General features: G+C 39.8%; 1 protein-coding gene across 1 annotated transcript in view; it reads right to left on the reverse strand.

Moving 5' to 3' along the window:
• EPHA5 (EPH receptor A5) overlaps positions 1 to 20,574 on the reverse strand; it is a 326,237-nt gene extending 305,663 nt beyond the window's left edge. Inside the window, exon 1 of the mRNA XM_047799235.1 lies at positions 20,246 to 20,574. Within this exon, the coding sequence (XP_047655191.1) occupies positions 20,246 to 20,438 (193 nt within the window). The 5' untranslated portion in view covers positions 20,439 to 20,574. The remainder of the gene's footprint in view (positions 1 to 20,245) is intronic.
• Positions 20,575 to 21,774: the final 1,200 nt, after the last annotated feature.

Genomic DNA, 21,774 nt, shown 5'->3' on the forward strand with positions numbered 1-21,774 from the left:
CTGTCCTCAAACCAACAAAGTTTGTTCCTGAACAATGATAACAAAATCCTCCCTCCATGTTCCCTATTTTGGTGAATGCAATGCTATAGAACCAGCTGTTCCATCTAGAAATCTGTGGGTCACCTCTGTCTTCTTGCACATTTACCCCCAAACTGAATCAGGAACCAAATCCCGCCAACTCTAACTCTATTCTGTGTAAAATTCTCTGCAGTATCTGCTGTTTCATTCCACAGCATAAGCAGTCCAGTCAAATCCCTGCCGTAATTTTTAACTTGACAAACCTCCTAACTGGTTTCTCAGTAGAGGAGCATGATCCCGGAAAATGTCTACAAAATACTACATCCAGAAAGACCTTTCTAAGCCACCAGTGCGGTCACGTCACTTTCCTACTTCAAACCTTGTTGTGTCTTAATGTTTTTAATATATGTTTCCTGGAATAATTGGTCTCTAGTTTATTCTCCAGTTTCATTCAGGCTTCCCCCCCTTTCACAATTTAGCAATGCTGAACTTATTTCAGTTCCAATTACATGCTCTTACTATTGATTCAGGTCTATCCAATGAGCTGTGAAGGTGATCTGCAAAGGAAAGGAGTTTTTATGAAAACATTAGAAAAGGAAACTCCTGGCTGCCTTGAAAGTTGCTGGGTAGAGGGGGTGTTTCCTGGAAGTGATGAAGCCATCTAGAGCAAGTAAGGAGATCAGCAGGAAAGCAAAGCCTACGGATTAGGGCTGGCAGAGGGAAGGGATGAGAATTATCTGGCTCCAAATAATATCATAGAGTGGCTAATCCATCTAAATTTGAAAATTGCCTCTCTTAGGACTTTCTGTTATATGGGAAATAATCAGATTTGCTGCTTAAGTCAATGCAGAAGTGATTGGCTGTTATTTGCAGAGGAAGATATCCTAGCTGACATATAATTGCTAAGTGGCAGAATTTGAAGGCAGACTCCAATCTCTTATTCCAAAAGTTTATTCTTCTTTTATCACGTCTTGATACTTCCGACTTAAAGGTATTTGACTTAAAGAATTCCAATGACACTTTAAGCTGATTTATTTAATGGAGTTCCCTTGTGGCTCAGCAGGTTAAGGATCTGATGTCGTCACTGCTGCCGCTCAGGTTGCAGCTGTGGGTTCAGTCCCTGGCCCCAAAACTTCCACATGCCAAGGACACAGCCAAAATGGAAAAAAAAGGTCATTACAAACTGAATTACTTAAACTGTCAGATTTTTTATTTTCAAAGTGATATCAAAAATAGATGATTCTTGTTGTCTTTTCAATCTTAGGACACTCATCATTGAATACAAGCAATAATCATTGCCTTTGTTTGTTTCAAAGTACATTCACTTCTGCTCATTTTGTTCTTTTTGTTTCAAAATATTTTCATCATCATAAAGAAGTTTTAGCCACTGCTCTTTGAACAGTAAGCTGTTAGAACAGTCATACTATGAAGCACGTAACTCTGAAGGAAGTTAAACATCAGTCAGAAATGTATGCTAAAAATTTTAGGGAGTTCCCGTCGTGGCGCAGTGGTTAACGAATCCGACTAGGAACCATGAGGTTGCGGGTTCGGTCCCTGCCCTTGCTCAGTGGGTTAACCATCGGGCGTTGCCGTGAGCTGTGGTGTAGGTTGCAGACGCGGCTCGGATCCCGCGTTGCTGTGGCTCTGGCGTAGGCCGGTGGCTACAGCTCCGATTCGACCCCTAGCCTGGGAACCTCCATATGCCGCGGAGCGGCCCAAAAGAAATAGCAAAAAGACCAAAAAAAAAAAAAAAGAAATGTATGCTAAAAATTTTAAATTGCTGATATACTACTCTACCATTGTAAATTTCAAGGGAAGAGGGATTGAGATTTCATAACCACTGGTTAGCACATACAAAGTGTTTAGGCAAAGGTAACACTGAAATTCACAGATAGCAAAATTACGACTAATGAGCGGTCTGATCCATTCATAGCACACATGGTGTGAAAAGAGCCAACCATATGGTTTTCAGTGACTACCTTGTCAAGTGTGGTAACCACACTTGTCTAATTTTACATATTGTTTTTATTCTAAAAAATCAAAATTAGATGACCTAACCGGCTTGAAAATTATCGTATTACAGAACACACTCACTCAAGTCCTGTTAAGATCCACACATAATGTATGTAGATAAGGTAGTATAAAGCTCTTCCTTACACAACACTGTAAATCCTCCACACCAGAAATTAACGTGCATATTCACAACTCCCTCTGAGAATGATTCACACCATGGAGACTATTTGCTAGTCCTGTGGTTCTGGTTTGCTACTCTGAGGGCTTTTTTGTTGGAAGTGATTTTCCTTGTCGGCCACAATTCCCCTATTTTTAACAGCAGTGATTAAGACCAACAAAATTATATGTATCTGTAAGTAATATAAGATTGTTAATATACTATTATTTCACCTAATCCTAACATGACCCTCTGGTATATTATTTTCTCCCTTTTACAGATATAGAAATTGATGTTGAGAAAAGCTGAAGAGGGCAGTGGTCCAAGGTCAGAAAGCAAGTAAGCACATAAAGAGAATCTAAATCCAAGTCTAACTCCAAAGCTCTTTCTCTTGTTTCTACAGCACACTTGCCCCAATATCTGACTTACTGAATCCAAAAGCTCTGCCCTTTGAAACGCCTAATTTCTAAATACCAATGAGTTTTACTAAATCGCTATGGGTTTTTTTGTTGGTTGTTTGCTTGTTTGTTTCTATCTTTTTAGGGCTGCACTAGTGGCATATGGAAGTTCCCAGGATAGGGGTCAAATCAGGCTGCAGCTGCCAGCCTATACCACCGCCACAGCAACTTGGGATCTGAGCCACATCTGCAACCTACACCACAGCTCACAGTAACACCAGATTATTAACCCACTGAGTAAGGCCAGGGATAAGAACCCGTGTCCTCATGGATACTAGCTGGGTTCATTACCACTGAGCCACAATGGGAATGCCTAAACCAGTAAGTTTTGAAAATCATGTTATAGAAGTTAGCATCTCCCATAATGCTCTTACAGTATTGTATACAGACTTTTCATCTAAACAGACCAGCCATTAGTTTTCCCTGGGGAAATCACAATTTAGCGTCAAATTAACAAAAGGAAATTACCAGATTTTGGAAAGCAAAACGGTAATGATGAGACCCTGTTTCTTATTTTTTTAATTTGTTATTCATTATGCTTTAAGCATGCTAACTGGTGCAAAACAGGATATAAGTTTGTCAAAATTTACCTTGTCCTTAGATGTCAAAAAACACCTAAGAAAAGAATGTAAAATGTATGCAAAGCTGATTTTTTGTCTGGAATGGATCCTTTCCCCACTCCCTAATTACCCCTAATGTTTGGATGAACTATATCAAACTGCAAAACAATTTATATAATAATTAGCTTTTCAGCCTTCAGGGTAGGATAAATGATGATTAGATCTGAACATGCACTAAAACAGACAAACTTGCACAAATTCACAGTCTGTATTTTAAGGTGGTGGCATTTCCAAAAAAGAGTAAACAACTGGGTAGCCCAGAAGCCCTATCTGTAAAATGGGAAGAGACTCAAATTTCTGCTGACAACTCAAGTCATTATTTCCATGTCGTCTTGTGGCTTAGTTAAAATTGAAGTCTGACATAAACCCTAGAGAATAAGTCTTGGTTATTATCTAAAATATAAAATAATTATATTACCAAGAAATTCTTGGATAACAATCACAAACTAGTCAAATATAAAGTGATACAGACAGAAGTACAAACAAATATCGTGCCCAATAATTTTAGGTGGCCAAATATAAACATTTTAGTACCCACCTCTCATTATCCTTTTCAAAATAATCTGCAGGATTCATGACAGAAGAAAAGTAATGTTTAAGTTAGTCTTTTAAAATACAATAAATTATGCATCTTTGCTAGGTATAAGATTGATGATCTAGTAGCAGTCATTTTTCCCTAATTAACCTGGTGCCTAAAATCTATTCCTGGTCAAAATGTCAAAAAGTACTTTCACTTTTGGTTGGTATTGTAGCAGATGCTATTTGATGCTATTAATTTCTCACATCCTTTCTCTTTCTTTGGTATCATAATTTCACTTGTGTTGGAGTGGCAACATGACCCAGCACCAGACAATGGGTCAAGACGGGCATTAGCAAAAAATGATCATCATGGTTCTAGAATCTTAGCATCCACTGAATTTGGGAATCTTGTTACATAGGTCTGGCCAATGAGATACAAACAGAAATCTGCTGGCCAGTTTCTGGGAAAGTTTTGTTGTCCTAGCTAAATGATTCTTTTCTCTTTCCCTTCTTGTTCCGAATGGGATGTGATGCCTGGAGAGGCGTCAGCCTTCTTGCAACCATAAGATGATAAGCTTGAGAGTAAGGTCACACAAGTCACAATGATTCCTGTTCTGATGTCATTAAGCCACTGAACCCAAACCACCAGACATTTGCCCTGAAACTTCATTCTCAAACATCTTTGTCTAAAGCCCTTAACATTTTAAGTCACCATTGGACAGTTTCACTATTATCTTCAACCTAATACAATCCCATGTAATACACATAATATACAAATAACTGAGGGAAAAGTCTAGCACACTGCTTTAACTTCTATTCAAGTTCTGTGGACACTTGCAATGAACGAAGAAGGTTCATTCATTGCACAAATATTTATTAAGCATCTATGTAAGTACCAAGGATTGTTCCAGGTCTTAGGGATCCATCAGAGCGTAAAACAGGAAGTATCCTACTCATTGTTCAACCTTCCAATTGATTAGCCCTGAGAGTAGTTGAGTTTATCTGACTTGTGAAATAATCCTTGCGCATCCCCCAAGTCAGATTCTCTAGGGTATAATTATCTGAATTAAGATTTGCCACTCAGGGATACACACACACATATACACACACACAGTCAAAATGAATATAATATTATATTATTTAGGAAAATAAATATAAATCAAAGTATGTACTTGGAGGATAAGTTCTGATATTTAATGCTCTTTCATTGATTATGTAATAAACAATACTTAGAATAATTTTGGACTCTGATATTTGTATTACAATCCCCTAACATTTTATATGTCCTTATTGTGCATAGTGTTATCTGATAATGACATATATTACCTTTAGCTTTAGCACATTTTCATATTCTCCTTTTTGAGATTAATAATAGAAAATATTTTATGTATTTTCTGAGTGATGCATTTTTTTTTCAATGTTTTATTCAAGTGTGGTCTTTCTGTCCCTTGCACCAGCATCATGTACAATGCTTTTTAAAAATGTAAATCCAGGAGTTCCCATCGTGGCTCAGTGGTTAGCGAATCCGACTAGGAACTGTGAGGTTGCGGGTTCAATCCCTGGCCTTGCTCAGTGGGTTAAGGATCCCGTGTTGCTGTGAGCTGTGGTGTAGGTCGCAGACACAGTTCGGATCCAGTGTTGCTGTGACTCTGGTGTAGGCCGGCGGCTACAGCTCCGATTCGACCCCTAGCCTGGGAATCTCCATATGCTGCGGGAGCAGCCTAAGAAATGGAAAAAAAAAAAAAAGACATAAAAATGTAAATCCATTAGATGCTCCTAAAATTACAAAATTAAGATATCAGGTGGAGCCCAGGAGACCACATCTTATAAAGTCCCCACCACCAAGTGATCCTTATACACAGTTAACTTGAGTCAGACAATTTCAGAGCTGGGCTATGGCCTGTTCAATGAGGTGAATCTACCCATTGCACAGCCAGATTTTTGTGACAGTGTCAAATCTCAGTAAGAGTCTGGAAAAGCTAACTCTTAATCTTTGCATTAATACTGGTGCAGACTGGTACCACTCCTAGACCACAGACATCATTTTGAATAGGTCTAAGGAAGGGTTTTTTATTTTGTTTTGTTTTTTGTTTTGTTTTGGTGGGGCTGCACCCGCAGAATATGGTTCCCAGGCTAGGGGTCAAATCAGATCTACAGCTGCCCGCCTATGCCACAGCCACGCAGGATCCAAATTGTGTCTGCGACCTACACCATAGTTCACGGCAATGGCAGACAGATCCTTAACCCACTGAGCAAGGCCTGGGATTGAATCCACAACCTCATGGTTATTAGTCAGATTTGTTTTCACTGTGTCACAACAGGAACTCCAGGAAGGGTTCTTTAACAGGAACAAAAGTCAGAATTATTTATGGAGGTTCTAAAAGTACAGATTCCCAGGTTCTAAACTTAAAAGATTTCCATAGGACTTGCTTTAATGAATTCTGATTCAGCGAATGTAGGAGGTGCCAGACACAGTACATTTAATAATGTTTTGAGGCAGGCTCTGATAACTGCCTTTGGGTTATGAACCAACCATTGGTTTAAAGTAAACTTTACCATATATTATAATTTGTTTTTCAGCTAGATTGTTAGAAAGCTACACATCAAGATCGCAGCACATTGATCTGTTATACAACATTCCTTTTATATTTTAACACAGCAGTTTTCACACAGAGCCCACAATGGCCCCTATAGTTCCAAAACGATGTCTCAGAGGCACAAGCTGATGAAGGAAGCGAGGAGGTTAAAACAGCCAGGAAACCTAATAACTCTGTTGTTATCTGCCTCATGTATTGGGCTTCCATAGTGATTTCTTTTGAATAAGAGTGTCTGCTGCTTAAAAAAAAAAAAAGGGAAATTTGAAAACCACTTCTAATATTTTGTCCTTGGCTTTCAACAATGACTTATATAAGAAACTATTAGATGAAAATCAGCTCTGCATATTTTGAAAACTGTGACGACTATTATTCATGGCTTGTTCAATACCCCAAACACAAAACAAGCCTATGACCAGCTTCTTTCAAACCCCAGAGTCAGGAAAAAAATGCTTTTTCCTGATGAACTGACAGGTTTTCTTCCAGGAAAAGAGAATGGTGTACTTAAAGTTTACACCTAAGTTTTCTAGTCAACTGCTTTAGCATTGACGATAGTGAGATTTTTCTTGATATAGATTTTCTACGTTTCCATGTGCTTTTGCTTATATTATTCATATGTTAATTGATTTTCTTATGAAACATGTGGTTTGTGTACTAAAATAGCATTCCTTCCTTCAAAAATGGTATGCATAAATAGTATACAAATCACAAGACTTAGGTGTATTTAAATAAATGTAATCTTTACATAGTAGGTGCAACCAAGAGCTTCCATATCAAATACACCTGGTTTCTAGCCTATCAATTTATTTTTTGTGTGACCCAATGCAATTTACTTAATTTTTCCCCAAACCCAATCTCCCACCAACAAATTGAAATAATACCATCCAGCTCATGGGATTGTCGTGATAATAAAAGGAGATCACATGGCAATAGTCTTCAGAGCAGTTATCATTGTCCCTCCATTCCAGAAGAAAAATTGAGATCAAAGAATTCTCAGCTCAGTAGAAAACAGCAGTATTAACCCACTGATACTTCTGATGTATTTGTTAGAATTTCTAGAGTAAATAAAAATATCTGTTCCAGAAGGGTATTCAATTAAATATACTAATCAGACACTAGTTAGACTTAAACACACTAACCAGAAATTAACCAAACTATACTTGAAAAGCCATTATCATTCCATTTGAAGCTTTACCCTTTATAAACCTATTTTTTAGTGTTATTCTATTCACATGTTTGGTGGTATCGATCTTCCTGCTACTTTCCCTGCAATATGAAGAATTCCTACCAAGTTGTAAATCTAAAGTGCTTCATAAAGTAAGTGACAGTCTAAATTATCCAGGAAATCTAGAACAAATGAAAGAGTAAATCCATCTCCTCCCAAGAAATTTAAACCATTAAGAAACAGATGTTTTATATTAATTGTTTTTTTCTAGAGGTAAAATTAAGTCAAGCATAAAACAGAAAAAAAATACTCTATGTTGGCTGATTGTGGCTCAAGTCATATGAATTCTGAGAACTTAAAAGAAGAGGAAAAACAGTAGTTGATTAAATCACAAAGAGACAGTGACCACAGGACATATCCTATTTATTTCCTAGCAGTTTGCAAATCTCAGTACAACTATCCTCTCAATGATACTTTCAGTAAATCTAAAATAAAGTATTCTACTGCCAAATTTCTTGGTATAAATTTGTTTTGGTTGACAAATCATAAACTATTTAGTTGGCAACATCTCAGTTTAGAGAGAATCTGTAATACCAGAGATTCTAAACTTTATTAGTTATGAATTTGGCAAAAAAATAAAAGCTGTATTTGGGCTCTACCAGAGAACGCAGTAATGTGGTGAGACTGGGTGTGTTGAAAAGCAGTATCTTTAAAGAAACAAAGAAGTTACTTAAGACCATTATTCCTTAAACATAAATTTATAGGGTGTAGCATAGTTTACTGATACATACGGAGTATCAGGCATTGGGATTGGCTCTCAGTGAGTTTATAGACAGGTAAAGCTTTCTTCATATTGATGCATTTGGTAAATGCAAGGAAAAAATAAAAGCCTGCCAGTTTTCTAGGAATTAACTTGCTCTGGTTGGAAAATCATCATACTACCTCTGTTAGAAGGAATGTCTCAGTTCAAAAGAGAACTTTTTCTCCAGTTAATTTTTAGTTTTTACAGGGATTTCTGTTATTATCAAATATCAGAAATGTATAAACAAAGGAAAACTCAATTCCAGCTCAGGGTGATATGCTACACATGAAAAAAAGAATGGGTACAGAATACTGGGCAATGGGGAAGGGGTTTACTGTGTGTACCTAGGTATAAAGATCAAGATCAAGTTTACAGGTGAAGGAAGGAGCTTCCTACCGAGCACAGCCCCCCTCTGCCCCAATCCAACTGCACCTTGAGCAGCGCTCCGCCACAGGAGCCTGGAGTGCTGGGTCCAGGAGGGAAGTGGCAGGAGAGATGGGGCAGAGGCAAATCATTGAGAGCTCTGCTCTCAGGCTCAAGGAGTTCAGATTTTATCCTGAGGGCACTGGAGAGCCTTTGAAGGGTTTACCCAGGGAGTAAACAAGGACTGCTTGAGCAATTGAATTGAAGTCAAGTGCTTTTCTTGTGCTATTTCCATTTACAATAAATATTAGACAGTACTCACTAACTACTGTAGACAATTAGACCCTGCTAAATGTCAGAGTGCCAACCCACACGACTTTTTTAGCACATGCAATATTCACTTTCTGAATGCTTACTGCGCAACAGAATTTTTACAAAACACTTGACTGATGTGAACCCAATCCTTACAACTCTGAACTGTATTAATATTCCCATTTCACAGAGAAAAAAAAAAAACCTCACAGATACAGGGAGGTTCTCTAGCTTTCTAGATTTTCAAGGTCACAAAGCTCATGGTGGCTCAGCCAGACTCCAGACCTGTGCTCTCACCATCTCACCATCTGCCCTACTGCTTCCTACAGCAAAACACTGATTCTGCGGCCATGAGACTTTGAAACTAGTTCTGATTTTTTGCTAGATCAAATTTTCTGGGTTTAGTTCCTTTGTTTGCAGCAATGATTTTTCTAATCTATCCTACAGGGTTTTTTGTTTGTTTTTGTTTTTTAATGAGATTCTCCTGGAATAAGGTAGGTCCGCACATTTTGTAAACTATAAAGCATTTTAATAATATAAGCTACATAAAAGTGATTATAAAATATTTAATATAACATGTATATTTAAAAAAGCACATAAAATGTTGCCTTGGATAGGAGACCAAAAGTGAAAGAATTTTCCACTGAAGCCGCCGAACATTTCAAGTATCCTCACCTGCTACAAAAGTCCTGTTGCCTAAAAATACAATGTCATGAGTTAAGGCAAAACTTTATCTTCAGAACTGCCCTCCATTCCCAATAAAGCAAGAGGTAGTGGTCAGCAACAGACAACAGATTCTGGGTCTGTACAGGCAGGTCTACAGTATAGCCTGGGCTAGGGATTGAGCACAGGGTTGCTTATACATGGAGGTAACAGAAAACAATTTAAAAGCTGAAAAATACATGGCCTAAAATAAAAAAAGAATTAACTGTAGGATGAGATCTTGCCTTGTGCTGAGAGGTTCTAGGCAATGAAGAGCGGGGATGTCAACATGGGGGTCAATCAGTGTGTAAGAGCCCATGACGAGATCAGGTGTTTAGTGAGAGGGGAAAAAAAACAGTTGTAGGAGCGAACATGAACATGAGAACAAATATCCTCAGGACTCCCCATGAATTTTTGCATGTACTTTTAAATCACTTCCCACTGTCTGTGGGGTGGGCCATCACTTGCCTGGGAGCAGGAGTAACTGGATACCTGAAGGAATTGAGCCAACAGCCTCCCCTTCTGGAGAGGAGCTGAGAAGAGCAGTGCTGGAGTCTGTCTGTGCAGATTTCATGTAAAGGTCTGCCACTTTGGGATCTGTAACCTTGTGCAAGATGGTTAACCATTCCCTGCCTCAGTTACCTCATGTGTAAAACAGAATAATATTAATGATAAATATTAATTATTATTATTTCCTGGGCTTGTTTAGAGGAAAACAAATCAATGTCTATGTAAACCTTTTAAAATGATGTTTGGCACGTGGCATATCAGTAATGACAGTAGCTATAATTACTGTATATGGGTGGGTGCACTCATGCATGCAAATACACCCATACATGTCACATGCAGCTCTAAATACAATGCACCGTGAACTTCCTTCTACCTATGTTACCTACATAAAAAAGGTAAGCCTTCAAAAAACTGTATCAAAACCTTTATAAAAGCTCAATTATATTCCTAAGTCATGTTTTAAACTAAATATAATTGAACAAATCAGAAAACTGTATATTTCAAATTAAAAGAGGTGTCAAATTATAGCGTCAGACATCTGTTTTCAGGAAACTTTTAAGGATTTAGTTCTCCCAATTATCCACTTTCAGTAGCATTATATAGGTAATTTAAAATATATATTATTTAATATATATAACAATAAGTATAATATTTAATATATAACATATACTAGTTCTAAATATCCAAAACATTTGAAGCTATCTCTCGATATGGTCTGTGGCTAATAAGAAACATATGACCTCTACGTGAGCTAAAATGAGGTAAAAGACAACATTTGCAACCCCTGATCCCTATACTGATTTGCCCTTTATTTCCTAATCAAATCCCAGAATTCAATACTAAATAATTAGGAAGCTAGCTGAAAATTAGGACAACATCATGTGGTTGATTTTTGTCTTTGATAGCTCTATGGAAAATTTGCATACGCAATTTGGTTAGATTGTTTTCCTGCCCCAGATTCCCTTTAATCATCCAATCCAAAGAAGACAATAACCTGTGATTCTGAAAGCTTATCTCAAATACCCCATATTTAGTAGAGGGAAAACCACTGGGACTAACATTTGTCATGTATCTGTTTTGCTCTAGGAATTTTACTAAGCAACATATACACTGCACATTATTTTATTTTCACAACCACCCTATGAGAGTGTGTTAACCCTTAATTTTAACTATGTGAATCTGAGGTGGATGGTTCAAGAACACATCACTAATATAGGGCAGAGCTCGTTTCACGGTCTTTAAAGGCCTCCCTTCTGCACTACCCAGTGAGAGGCAGTTATCCTGAAGTTAATTAAAATTAAGCCCTCCTGTGACGTGGGCCGCTTTGGCACCGAGGCATCAGCAAAGTGTTCCTAAGTCATTTCTACTATACTTACAAAACTAAAATATTTTTGAATTTCTTAAGGACGATTCCTCACATAATATAAACTTAAATCCACAAGACTGCAGCACTGACAGTTTTCTTTTATCCTAGTCCATACCCAGCGAGTGAAGTGTAACGTACAGACTGGGCAGAGTTTTAACCAGCTATGCTCCCTCAACTCATACACATGTAGTGCAGTGCTCACCAATTAGAAAATGATCTCATTTTGCTTGTTCTCCACAGCAACAAATATGAAGTAGTACCATAATATAGACAAAAGAACTGAGGTTAAAAAAAAATAATAACAAGACAAAGGTCCACAGAAGTCAGAGGTAGTGCAAAAAACCCCACAAAATACAAAAAAAAAACCCCAAACCCCAAAACCAAACTAGCTTCTTTTTGAGTTTCAAAGCGAGAGGTTTGGTTTGGTTTTTTTCTCATTTATTTTTCCATAATTCCGTACCATCTAATCCTTTACTTGCTTTGTTTTGCAGGCTTGAATCAAAAAACTCTGACTCTAAATCTGCAAGATTAAATGGTCCAGCTGCTGTTGCTGCCCATCCCCCTTCCAGAAAAATACGATGGTTTGAAACTAGACATGGTTAAAATCCCTCAGACACAGCATTTCTCAAGTATTCTCTACTTTTCTCAGAAGCCTGGTTGTACCCCTTTTAGGACAACCGTGACAGTATCACTACACTGCCTAGCTGGTGTGCAGGGAGAGGAGAGGGACTGTCACCTTGCCCAGAACAGGGCACTTGCCTCAGCTGCCCAGCTAGAGAACAAGGCCAGGGCTCTGGAGGAGAGCTGCAACTTGGCTCACAGTGAGAGGGCCTGCTGGGGACCACTGGGCTGAACTGGTGCCAGCGGGATCTACCTGCTGAGTCTGTCTTTCCACAGAAAAGATATTAACAGCATCCTAGAGCAGGAAGGGACAGCCAGTGCAGCCAGTGCAAAGTAAATAAGTGAGCCATCCTGTAAGAAATGCAAAACTGACAAAGACACCTAAGCTCTTGTACTTTGGACTTACGAATCAATTAAAACCAGCTATAATGGAAAAAATAAAAATCATTATAAAAAAAAGAATCAAGTAAAAAATATATAACTCCCTTTGATACAATCCAGTCTTTACCTTAATGGACTGGGTCCCCTGATTTATTTAACAGAAGACTCTATATATAGTCTGATCACCCCAATTGAAATCTTCTTGGGGAGTGCTGGAAGTCACCTGCCTGGATGGGTTTTTACCTTCTTTAGATTTGACATTGCATAAACGGATTATCTGACAAGGGAGGGAGGAGAGAGGAAGGAGGGAGAGAAAGAGGAGAAAAGGAGGAAGAGAGGGAATGAACGAGAAGGAGAGGGAAAAGGGAGATGCGACAGATGACAGTAAGAGTGTGAAATTATTACAAGAGAAAAAAGACACTACCCATCTCTGAGTAAGAGAACAGACTGTATTTTCTCTAAATCTTCCAATACTTAGTGGGAAACAGGCTTCCAAGTAGGAACATTTTCTCACAAAGCATATGCAAAATATTTCAACCCTCCGGTTTTGGCTCTTCGATTTTTTTTTTTAACCAGATCATTTACTTAAACAGAGTTATGAGCCCAGTTTAGTTAGAAGCGAAGGCATGTCTGATGGATGGAGAAGATAGCCTGGGCAATAGTCCAGCAACTATAACAGAATTAGCATCATCACAGACACTTTAATCCCAATTATTTAATCTGCGGGGTGCCTAATGCCACAAGTATTTGGCACGACTCAACCAAACTGCAGAATTTACAGAGAAATAGAAGAAAAAAAGAACTAAATGGATGAAATAAAATGAACTGGAGTTGTTGGTTTTGTTTTTTTTTTCCCCCACTAGGCTGGAATTTATATCCTCAGAGTCAGTAAAAACAAAATGTAAAATTAGAATGTGTGCGACCACTCAAGTATGCTATTTTTCTAATAACATAAAAAATAAAACAAAATAAAACATCACTATGAATATCTAGTTCATAGTGATGCCATCTTGACATCTTTCCCCAGCTTAACTGACCTTAACACACACCCAGAACAGGTTGCTCCATCAGGCCAAGTTAATGTACTCTTCTCACTAAAGGCACAGCAATTAAAGCCATGAATATTGAGTTACTGAGAGATGCAGAGGAAAGAATGCATGATCTAGGGTCCACAAGGTTCTGTATGTTCTCCAACAGTTTAAGAAATTAGTTAAATGATGTTAATGAAGTAACACATAAACTGACCAGAGACTAAAAGCTGTGTAAACTACAGGGGAGGGAAAAAAAAAAAAAAAGGGAGCTGGATTTATGAACAGAGCTTACTAAGGTTTTCCTTAACTGAATACATTGTTAATGGGAGTCTAAAGATAAAACTCACAGTTTTAGAGAATTTTCAGGCATTTTTTTAAATGGTAGGAATGACTCCTTATGGATTCTTTAAATTGCTAAAGACAAAAAAAATTTTTAAAAATTCTACTAACATTAAACGGCAGCTAGGTGTCATCATGCCAACCACATAGTTTTCAAAAAATCCAAGCTGTGTACCAACTAAATTATGGTTTTATTTTATGACTGTAACATCTGGAATTCTCATTAGAGATTCTATTATGACAAATTTGAGCTTTTAAAAAATACACATACAAAAAGAGAAAGGCCCTAAATTCCCACACATTTCACCAGATACAATTCAAATTCTTATGCACTTTACAGTATTCTTTTTCTTTCTTTATCTTTGCCTTACACTAAACACATTATACTGGCTAAGAATTTTTTAAGATAGTAATAAAATACATTAAAAGGGAATGAAAAAATATCTATTTCTCATGATATTCATTGATCAGAATTATGTTTTAAACCATTCAACTGTGTTTTCTATTGTCATTTAAATATGAATTTAAAATTAGACCCACCTCTTATTTTATATGATCAGAATAAATGAAATGAATAAAGCCTATACATGTGAAATCTACAGTGTTAGAAAAAAGATGTCAATTCCATCTTTTTTCCAATTACAATCAAGTTTTAATACTCAAGAATACCTATACTACTATTTTTAATTCAATTTATAAATAGCTATTTCATAAGGTATGGCATCAGTGATCCTACCATTTTTGTGGAAAATTCTTTGTTACAACACCTTGCATATGTTACCAAATATATTATAAAACTGATCTATTGTTTGAATTTTGGATTTTAAATTCTTAAACACTTTTTCTTTTTCAAAAGTAAATTTTTGTCTTGTTCAAACACCTTAAAATCCTCTAAATAAACAAATGTCTAGAAAGTCAGAATCTAAAATGAGAAATTAAATCTATGACAAAGGGAAGCTCTCTAAGTACTCATGCTAATTATTTTGAAAGTTAAAAACCAAATTTTAAAAATGGATCATTTATATTTTGATTTAAACATTTTCAGTGGCACTGATAATTCAGAAAGGATTTTCACATTGAATAACTGTCAAATATTCCAGTTTTCTAATTGCTATATAGTGCTTTTAAAGATATTATGAACAGATCAGAGAATCTCCTGTTATTCATTTCCTATATCAAATATATCTTACTAAATAAATCTATCTTTCTTATTATTTTAAAGTTATGTACTATTAAACTTTTTGTGAAAAAAATGAACTCTTTTAACTTGTGTCTACAAAGCCTTTAGAATTAATTTTTAAGCTCCCTTTGTATACATTCAAGAAACACAAGTCTATCATTTAGTCTATGAGAGAGCTGATGATAAATTTACTAATGTCAACTAAAATATCATTATGTGTGTTTAGGTATGCAATAGAATAGGATAATTCCTTTGAAGCCCTCCCTAACCAATTAATTATATAAATTTTGATAAAATAACTAAATATCTATTTACCCAGTAGAGCATATAAGTAGGAATTGTTATGCTCTATAGAAAAATACATACTCACTAGAGATATTAGAACAGCAAGAATCACTGAGTCTCTAAGGTAACAATCTACATTTTTAGCTCTGGTATTGTTTTTATAGTTAAAAGTCACTCTTTCTGAAAAGAAAACAAAAGGACAAATACCACAAACAATTATTAATGATTTATAAGCAAGGCTGGCTATTCCAACTTCAGTTAATTTTGATTTGTTAAAACTATTGTAAAAGTATTTTAAGATTATAAAAATAACAATCATGTTTGAGTAATTAGATACTGCTTACTAACTTAAGTGCAAGTTGTTCATTAATGAAATTAAAATATATCTGCTAATTTAAATTGAAAAAACGAAGTATAAAGAATTACAATACTTTTTTCAGTAGTTCTTCAAGATACTAACAGCACATTTTTCTTTTTTTAAAAAGGAGACTGGTTGAGTCAGAAAAGAAAAATAACTCTAGTTAATGTAATCGTGCACATTTTACTCTGTTTTTACAGTTAAAAGTAGAAAGGTTTCTTCCAAAGGAAGGAGAAATGGTCACTCAAGCAAATACATTAAAAAGCACTGCAAACAAAGGAAATTCAAGTGGTCAAATCAATCAACAAAAACGTAGTCAAAATAACTAAAGCATAGTCATTTCCTCAACAGTGGCAATACTGAATAAAGTCTAATATTTAATTAAACTGGGGATGTTTGCCTATAAATAGCTATATCATCTCGTTTTGATATTTCATATGGAAATACTCCTAATGGTCACATTTTGTAAGTAGAGAACTAATAAATAAAGGTTTATGAGCATAAAAAATGAATCCTTTCCCCATACTGATTACATTCTATGTGGACTTAAAGGATTACTATTTACAAGTGACAATATTATACCAAGAATATTATCAATCAACGGAGACATATCCATTAGAAATACGGTAATTGTTCAACCACTTCTCTGCCTTATATGAGGAAATGAAATCCTCTTACAGGCCACCCTGATACCCAAGAAGATCTTTGTCTACCTCAAAACAAGCTTAAAATTTCAAGACCCAGGTCTCTGCTCCCCATTCATGGTTTATAAAGCAAAAAGCTAAAACTCTTCATGGTGCCTTCCTAGTTCCAACAACCTATGATTCAAATGGGATAATGGCTCTTTTTTGTTGTTGTTGTTCAGTAGCGTCCTGGTGAGGGAATAATTTTACTGTCCTTTTTCTTGTGGGTCCTGCCTCTCTATCTAAAAGGAAGTGAATTACAACCGGATGACAAGGCCACAAAACAAAGCCATTTAGTTTTACAAATCTATTGTGTCATCCAATCGTTTTATGGGCCTGGTCCTATTATAAGCCAAGAAAAACCCTAAAACAAACTTTATTCCTTTTCTTTCTTTACATTGAAAACATGTACAGTTTTATGACTGTTTTTTAATGGTTTTAGCCGCCCTCCCCCCCCAGTTTTTCACCTTATGTTTGTGTGTGTGCGTATGTTTTTCTCCCAGAACCTCTCCATCCCACTTTTTCAAGCATACAAAAACACTTAGAGACAAGAAACTGGACTTTTCAAATACAAACTGCTGATGACTGTCAGAAGCACTTTACTGGGACATTACTGACTGTAGCTTCAATGAATTAAGCTTGATTCACTGCGGGTGAATCATTTTCAATGCAGAGCTGTTCAGCAGTAATTGGCCAAGAATCCCTGCTGCGAAAAGCACTTGTCAAATAATGCTTGTTTACAAATATATCTCCAGACAGCAAAAAGTGGCAGTTACTGAATAAGTTCAGGGCCACCTCCAATATTCATAATAGTGGACATGCTCTCTTTACTTATTAAATCTATGTAAATGTTCACTTGTTGAAACAGTTGCTAATATTTTTCCTGTTTGGTCAATCTTAGGTAAGTTTTTTACTTTATATATGCCTCTGAATCATCTTACAATATAAGGCTTGTGTATTATACTGTAATTCAAAGATTTCTTCCACATGCTATTTATACCTAAAGTGTGTAATAAACCAGGTAAAGATATATTTACCTTATTCTAGAATTTCAGCTAGAGTAAATTTTCCTCTTATTGACTATTACCCAATATAGTCTAACATTCATTTCATATCAGTTGAAGATTCTAGTCTGACTTTTTCTGTTCAATTGTTATTTCTACCAAACTCAAATTTGAAAAATGACTGGAATACCTATCATAAATGCAAACACATTTATTTCTATCTGCCTTGGAATTTTTTTCTCACATAAGAGCATTCATATCATAGACATATATAATGTATATATACACTAAAGTCTGAGAAATCACTGAGCATCTATAGGTTGCAGAAGGCAAAGTATATGAGAGCAAATTATTAATGGAAATGGTACATACCTAATATCTTCCTGCCCTGATCTTTCAAAGTTCCTCTAGAAACAATCCTACCTACCTTAAAAACTCTATTCTGAATCTTTAAATAAATAAACTACTGCTGTAAATATCTCATTTTCTTGTTCTTTGATTTAGAATAGCAGTATCATGGAGAAACAAAACGAGAACAACATAAATATTAAAGGTCTGGGATGGAAAGATGGAAAACTATGTTGGGCAGAGATGGCATGAATGAGATACGTGTGTATGTGTGTGTAAAATATATAGAGAGTAAAATTTTATTTCTAATTATGTAAAAATAGTGATGTTACAAGATGTGCCCCAAACAGCAGACATGCTTTTCTTTTTACCGTCCTCAGAACGGTACAGTACAGTTCACTCTAGGTTAGACCCCCGCACCCCCTATCACATTTAAGTTCAAGTTTTGCTGTGTGTTGGTACCGATAACACAACCTGTCAGTGTTAATTTAAGTCTAACATCAGCCAGTCTACTTTCCACCAGACTCCAGCTTGGCATACACCACCTTAGGAGACCTGTGCTGTTTCCATGCTTCCCTCCATTTCCTTTGCCTCTTCCTCCCCACACCCTCCTGACTCCTGTTCCTATTTAGCGCCACCCTCTCTGAGACCTCATTTCTTCCCAGTCTCTCTAACCAAGAGCTACTAGTACTTTACACCTCTATGTTAGCCCCTTCCCCCATTACACTGGGAAAAAAAAAATGAAGCATAACGGGAACACACAGGAGAATAAATTATAATACTACAACTATGACTCTTGAAATCCAGACCAGAATGCCCCTTTCGGTGGAATAAGACAGTTAATAAAAGGACTCCTAACCCTGTCACAATCCTCCTGACTTCTAAGATAATGAATCTAACATGAGATGTTAATACAAGGACTAAGACTTCAGAAAACATTTTTCAACTTCATGGAGAAGGTAAAAAATGCACACTGTTTATGTTAAGAAAGGGTAGTAGATCGATAGATCGATCTACATATAATCCTTAAATCAGCTTTTTAAAAATAAATTTAGGAGTTAAAGTGAGAAGTTCATGGGTGTGGGGGTGGGGTAAGAAGTCTCGAGCTGCCCTGCTTTGCACAGGTTCCTACGGAGCTGGCAGCGCTCCTAAACCAGCTCAGCGCCTTTTCCTACAGCCAAAGACACAACCCCTGCGAGTCACGAGGACACACACGACTCCGCCGCCGCTGCTTCATCTTTCCGGTTCAGCGTCCCCTGCCCCACAAGTGGAAAGGATTTTTAAGGTTCTGTGCCTCACTTGAGGCATCCAGAGCCCCAAATGGAAACCTTAGCCCCCAGACGCGGGGTTGGGTTTTCGATGTGTTGGTGGTGGAGCTGACCGCTTCTCAGAACCCCGATCCGGATCTGCGATGCCGCCCCTAACCTAGAGGAATGCGCCCTTGAGCGCAGCCCCTACGGGAGTGTAGCAAATGCGGCGAAGCCGACCCGGGGCCGAGCGGCCGAGCACAGCTCTGGGAGCCGAAGCGCCGCGCAGGTGCCGCTCCCGCGCCCGCCCCACTCTCCCAGTGCAAGGCGGAGACAGTCTTCTGGGTCCAGAGCGCAGGATTGGGGGTGGGGAGGAGAACTGGGGACTCTTAAGATCTGGAGCGGGGTTTGTGCCTCACGGAAACGTGGGGAGACCTGACCGAGGGGGTTCCAGCAGCACCTTGCTGGAGGCAACGATCACCCCCCACCCAACCTCCACCTCCGGAGGCATCCTAGCTTCCCGCCTTCTAATTTCGCCCGAGTGTGGTTAGGAGACCCCCAAAGTTAGAGGCACCTCCACAGTGTGGGGCGCCTTCCGTCCTTCGCCATACCCCTCCCTTGAGAAATAACAGCTCATACCACCTATCCCAGAATAGCAGCTGGTGATGCCCTAAATAACAGCTCCCAGAAGGCACTTTCCTCCCAAATAAAAGCATCCAGCCACCACCTCAATGTTTCCCATCCCCATCCTCAAATAATGGTTTCTAACAGCCCCATCGCTCCCAAGATCCCTGTTACTGCGCTTGAAACATTTCCCACTCCTCCAAGCCCGAAATGTCACTTCTCCACGCGCTTCAAGTGAGACCCAGCCGCACCCAGCCTCCCCGAGCGTGTCTCGCAGCCCTCTTTCCCCGGGCTTGCAACTTCCCAGCCCCCCAAACAGCCTCGGTCCTCCTGCAGGTTCAGCGCCCAGCACCCCGCAGCTCCTGTCAAACAATGCCACCGCAGACGGCGGGGAGCGAGCGAGAAGGCTGGCGAACGGGTAGTCCGAGAGGAGAGGTGCGATTTCGTCCGCGGCCGCCGCGTCCAGCGCGCCGGGACCCGCGCTTCCAGGCCCCGCCTAGCCCCTCCGCCCTGGGTCGCCGCGGTCCCCACCCCCAAGGCTCTACCTTCGTTGCTGGGGCTGGCCACGAGGGTCCGGAGCGCAGCGCACAGGAGAAGGCACGTCCAGAGGGGGGCCCTGCGAGGCGCGGAGTAGCAGCCGGCCAGAGAGGCAGGGGTGCTGGGGGGGTCGCCGCCGCCGCCGCCGCCGCCGCTCGGGGGCCGCCGGCGTCCCGCACCCCGGGGCCCCGAGCCCCGCATCTTCCTCTTGCCGCCTCCGCCGCCGCTGTCCCGCGCCGCTCAGTCCACCGCTCCCGCCTCGCTGAGGGGGCGAGAGAGGCTGGCGGCTCCTCCGCGTTCCCCGTGGGCTCCTTCGCCTTCCGGAACGCGGCTCCTCCAAATGCGGGAAGCTCGGCTCCTCCGAGCCGGCTGAAGTTTGCTTCCGGCTCCCCTCTCCCTTCTCTCCAGGGGGGGCTAAATGGACTGTTGCTTAAGCTGGATAGTGCAGCTCGGGACCGGACCCAAGGGTGTCGAGAAGGTCCCCCGTCCTGTTCTGTGCCTCTTTAGACTTTTAAGGATTACTGTCTTTGAAATGCCACCGGGGGTGGAGGGTAGGGGGAGATTACAGGCTCCTTTTCAGTCTTCAGGGCTGAAGTGGACGGAGATAAGGAAGACAAGTCATCTTAAGAAGAAATCCTCGCTAAAAAGAGGAGAAAAAAGGCAGGGTGGCTAAGGAGAAAGGACGAGAGGTGGGGAAAATATAGGGTGGGGAAAATACGAGAGAGGGGAACGTAGGAAAAGATCCGGAGAGTTCCAGGAGGCTGTCAGAGAAGGAAAGAGCTGCGGGCTGAGTGCCGGCGAGGGGAGGGACTGACGGCAAGAGGGCCGGAGCGCGGAGCCCGGCGGCGGCGGCGGCCCGCAGCTGCTGCGCTTCCCGCCGCTCCTGGAGGCGGTGTGTGTGCGGCTGGGCTGGCAAGCTCGGAACTGCACCGCCACGGCGCGCTCCTGCCGAGTCTGAGCTCTGGCGTCTCCTCTGCTCCTCGCTCCGCGCCTCCCACCCTTCCCCCGCCCCTCTTGCCAGCTCCCCCGCCCCTCGCTGCTCGCAGCCTCGCCGGCGAGCTGTACTGTAAGTGTGAGATGCTTAGACGAAGTCACACACCCACGGAGGGAGGTAAGCTGGAGGCTGCCGTGGTGAGTGTTGCCTAGCGGTCTCCCGGCAAGGCGCGTCTTCCTCCGCGGATAATTAGGGCGAAGAATTCTCCTGACGACGCCAGCGAGACCGGGGCCCCGAGAGGCTGAAGGGAAATCCGCCCTAGTTCTGCAGGCAGCCCTTAGAAAAGCGGGTCCCTAGGTCTGGCATGTTGCCTGCTGCCCATCAGCGGCTTGGGGCATCAACAGTCTTGTCGTCACATAGCCAAGCATTCCCAGGCTGTGCTAGTCCGTGGCTAGTTTCTTAAACACCCCCATCGCTCACTGCTGCTGACCCTTTCTATACTTCGAATACTTCGGCGGCAGGGATGGGATAATTAGTCAACATTTTCTTCAAAGTGGTAGAATTTCTAAATATAGAGACAGCTAGTAGCTGTGATTGAGATTT

This window comes from Phacochoerus africanus, chromosome 10, assembly GCF_016906955.1.
Source record: "Phacochoerus africanus isolate WHEZ1 chromosome 10, ROS_Pafr_v1, whole genome shotgun sequence".
In the NCBI taxonomy this organism is placed as follows: Eukaryota; Metazoa; Chordata; class Mammalia; order Artiodactyla; family Suidae; genus Phacochoerus; species Phacochoerus africanus.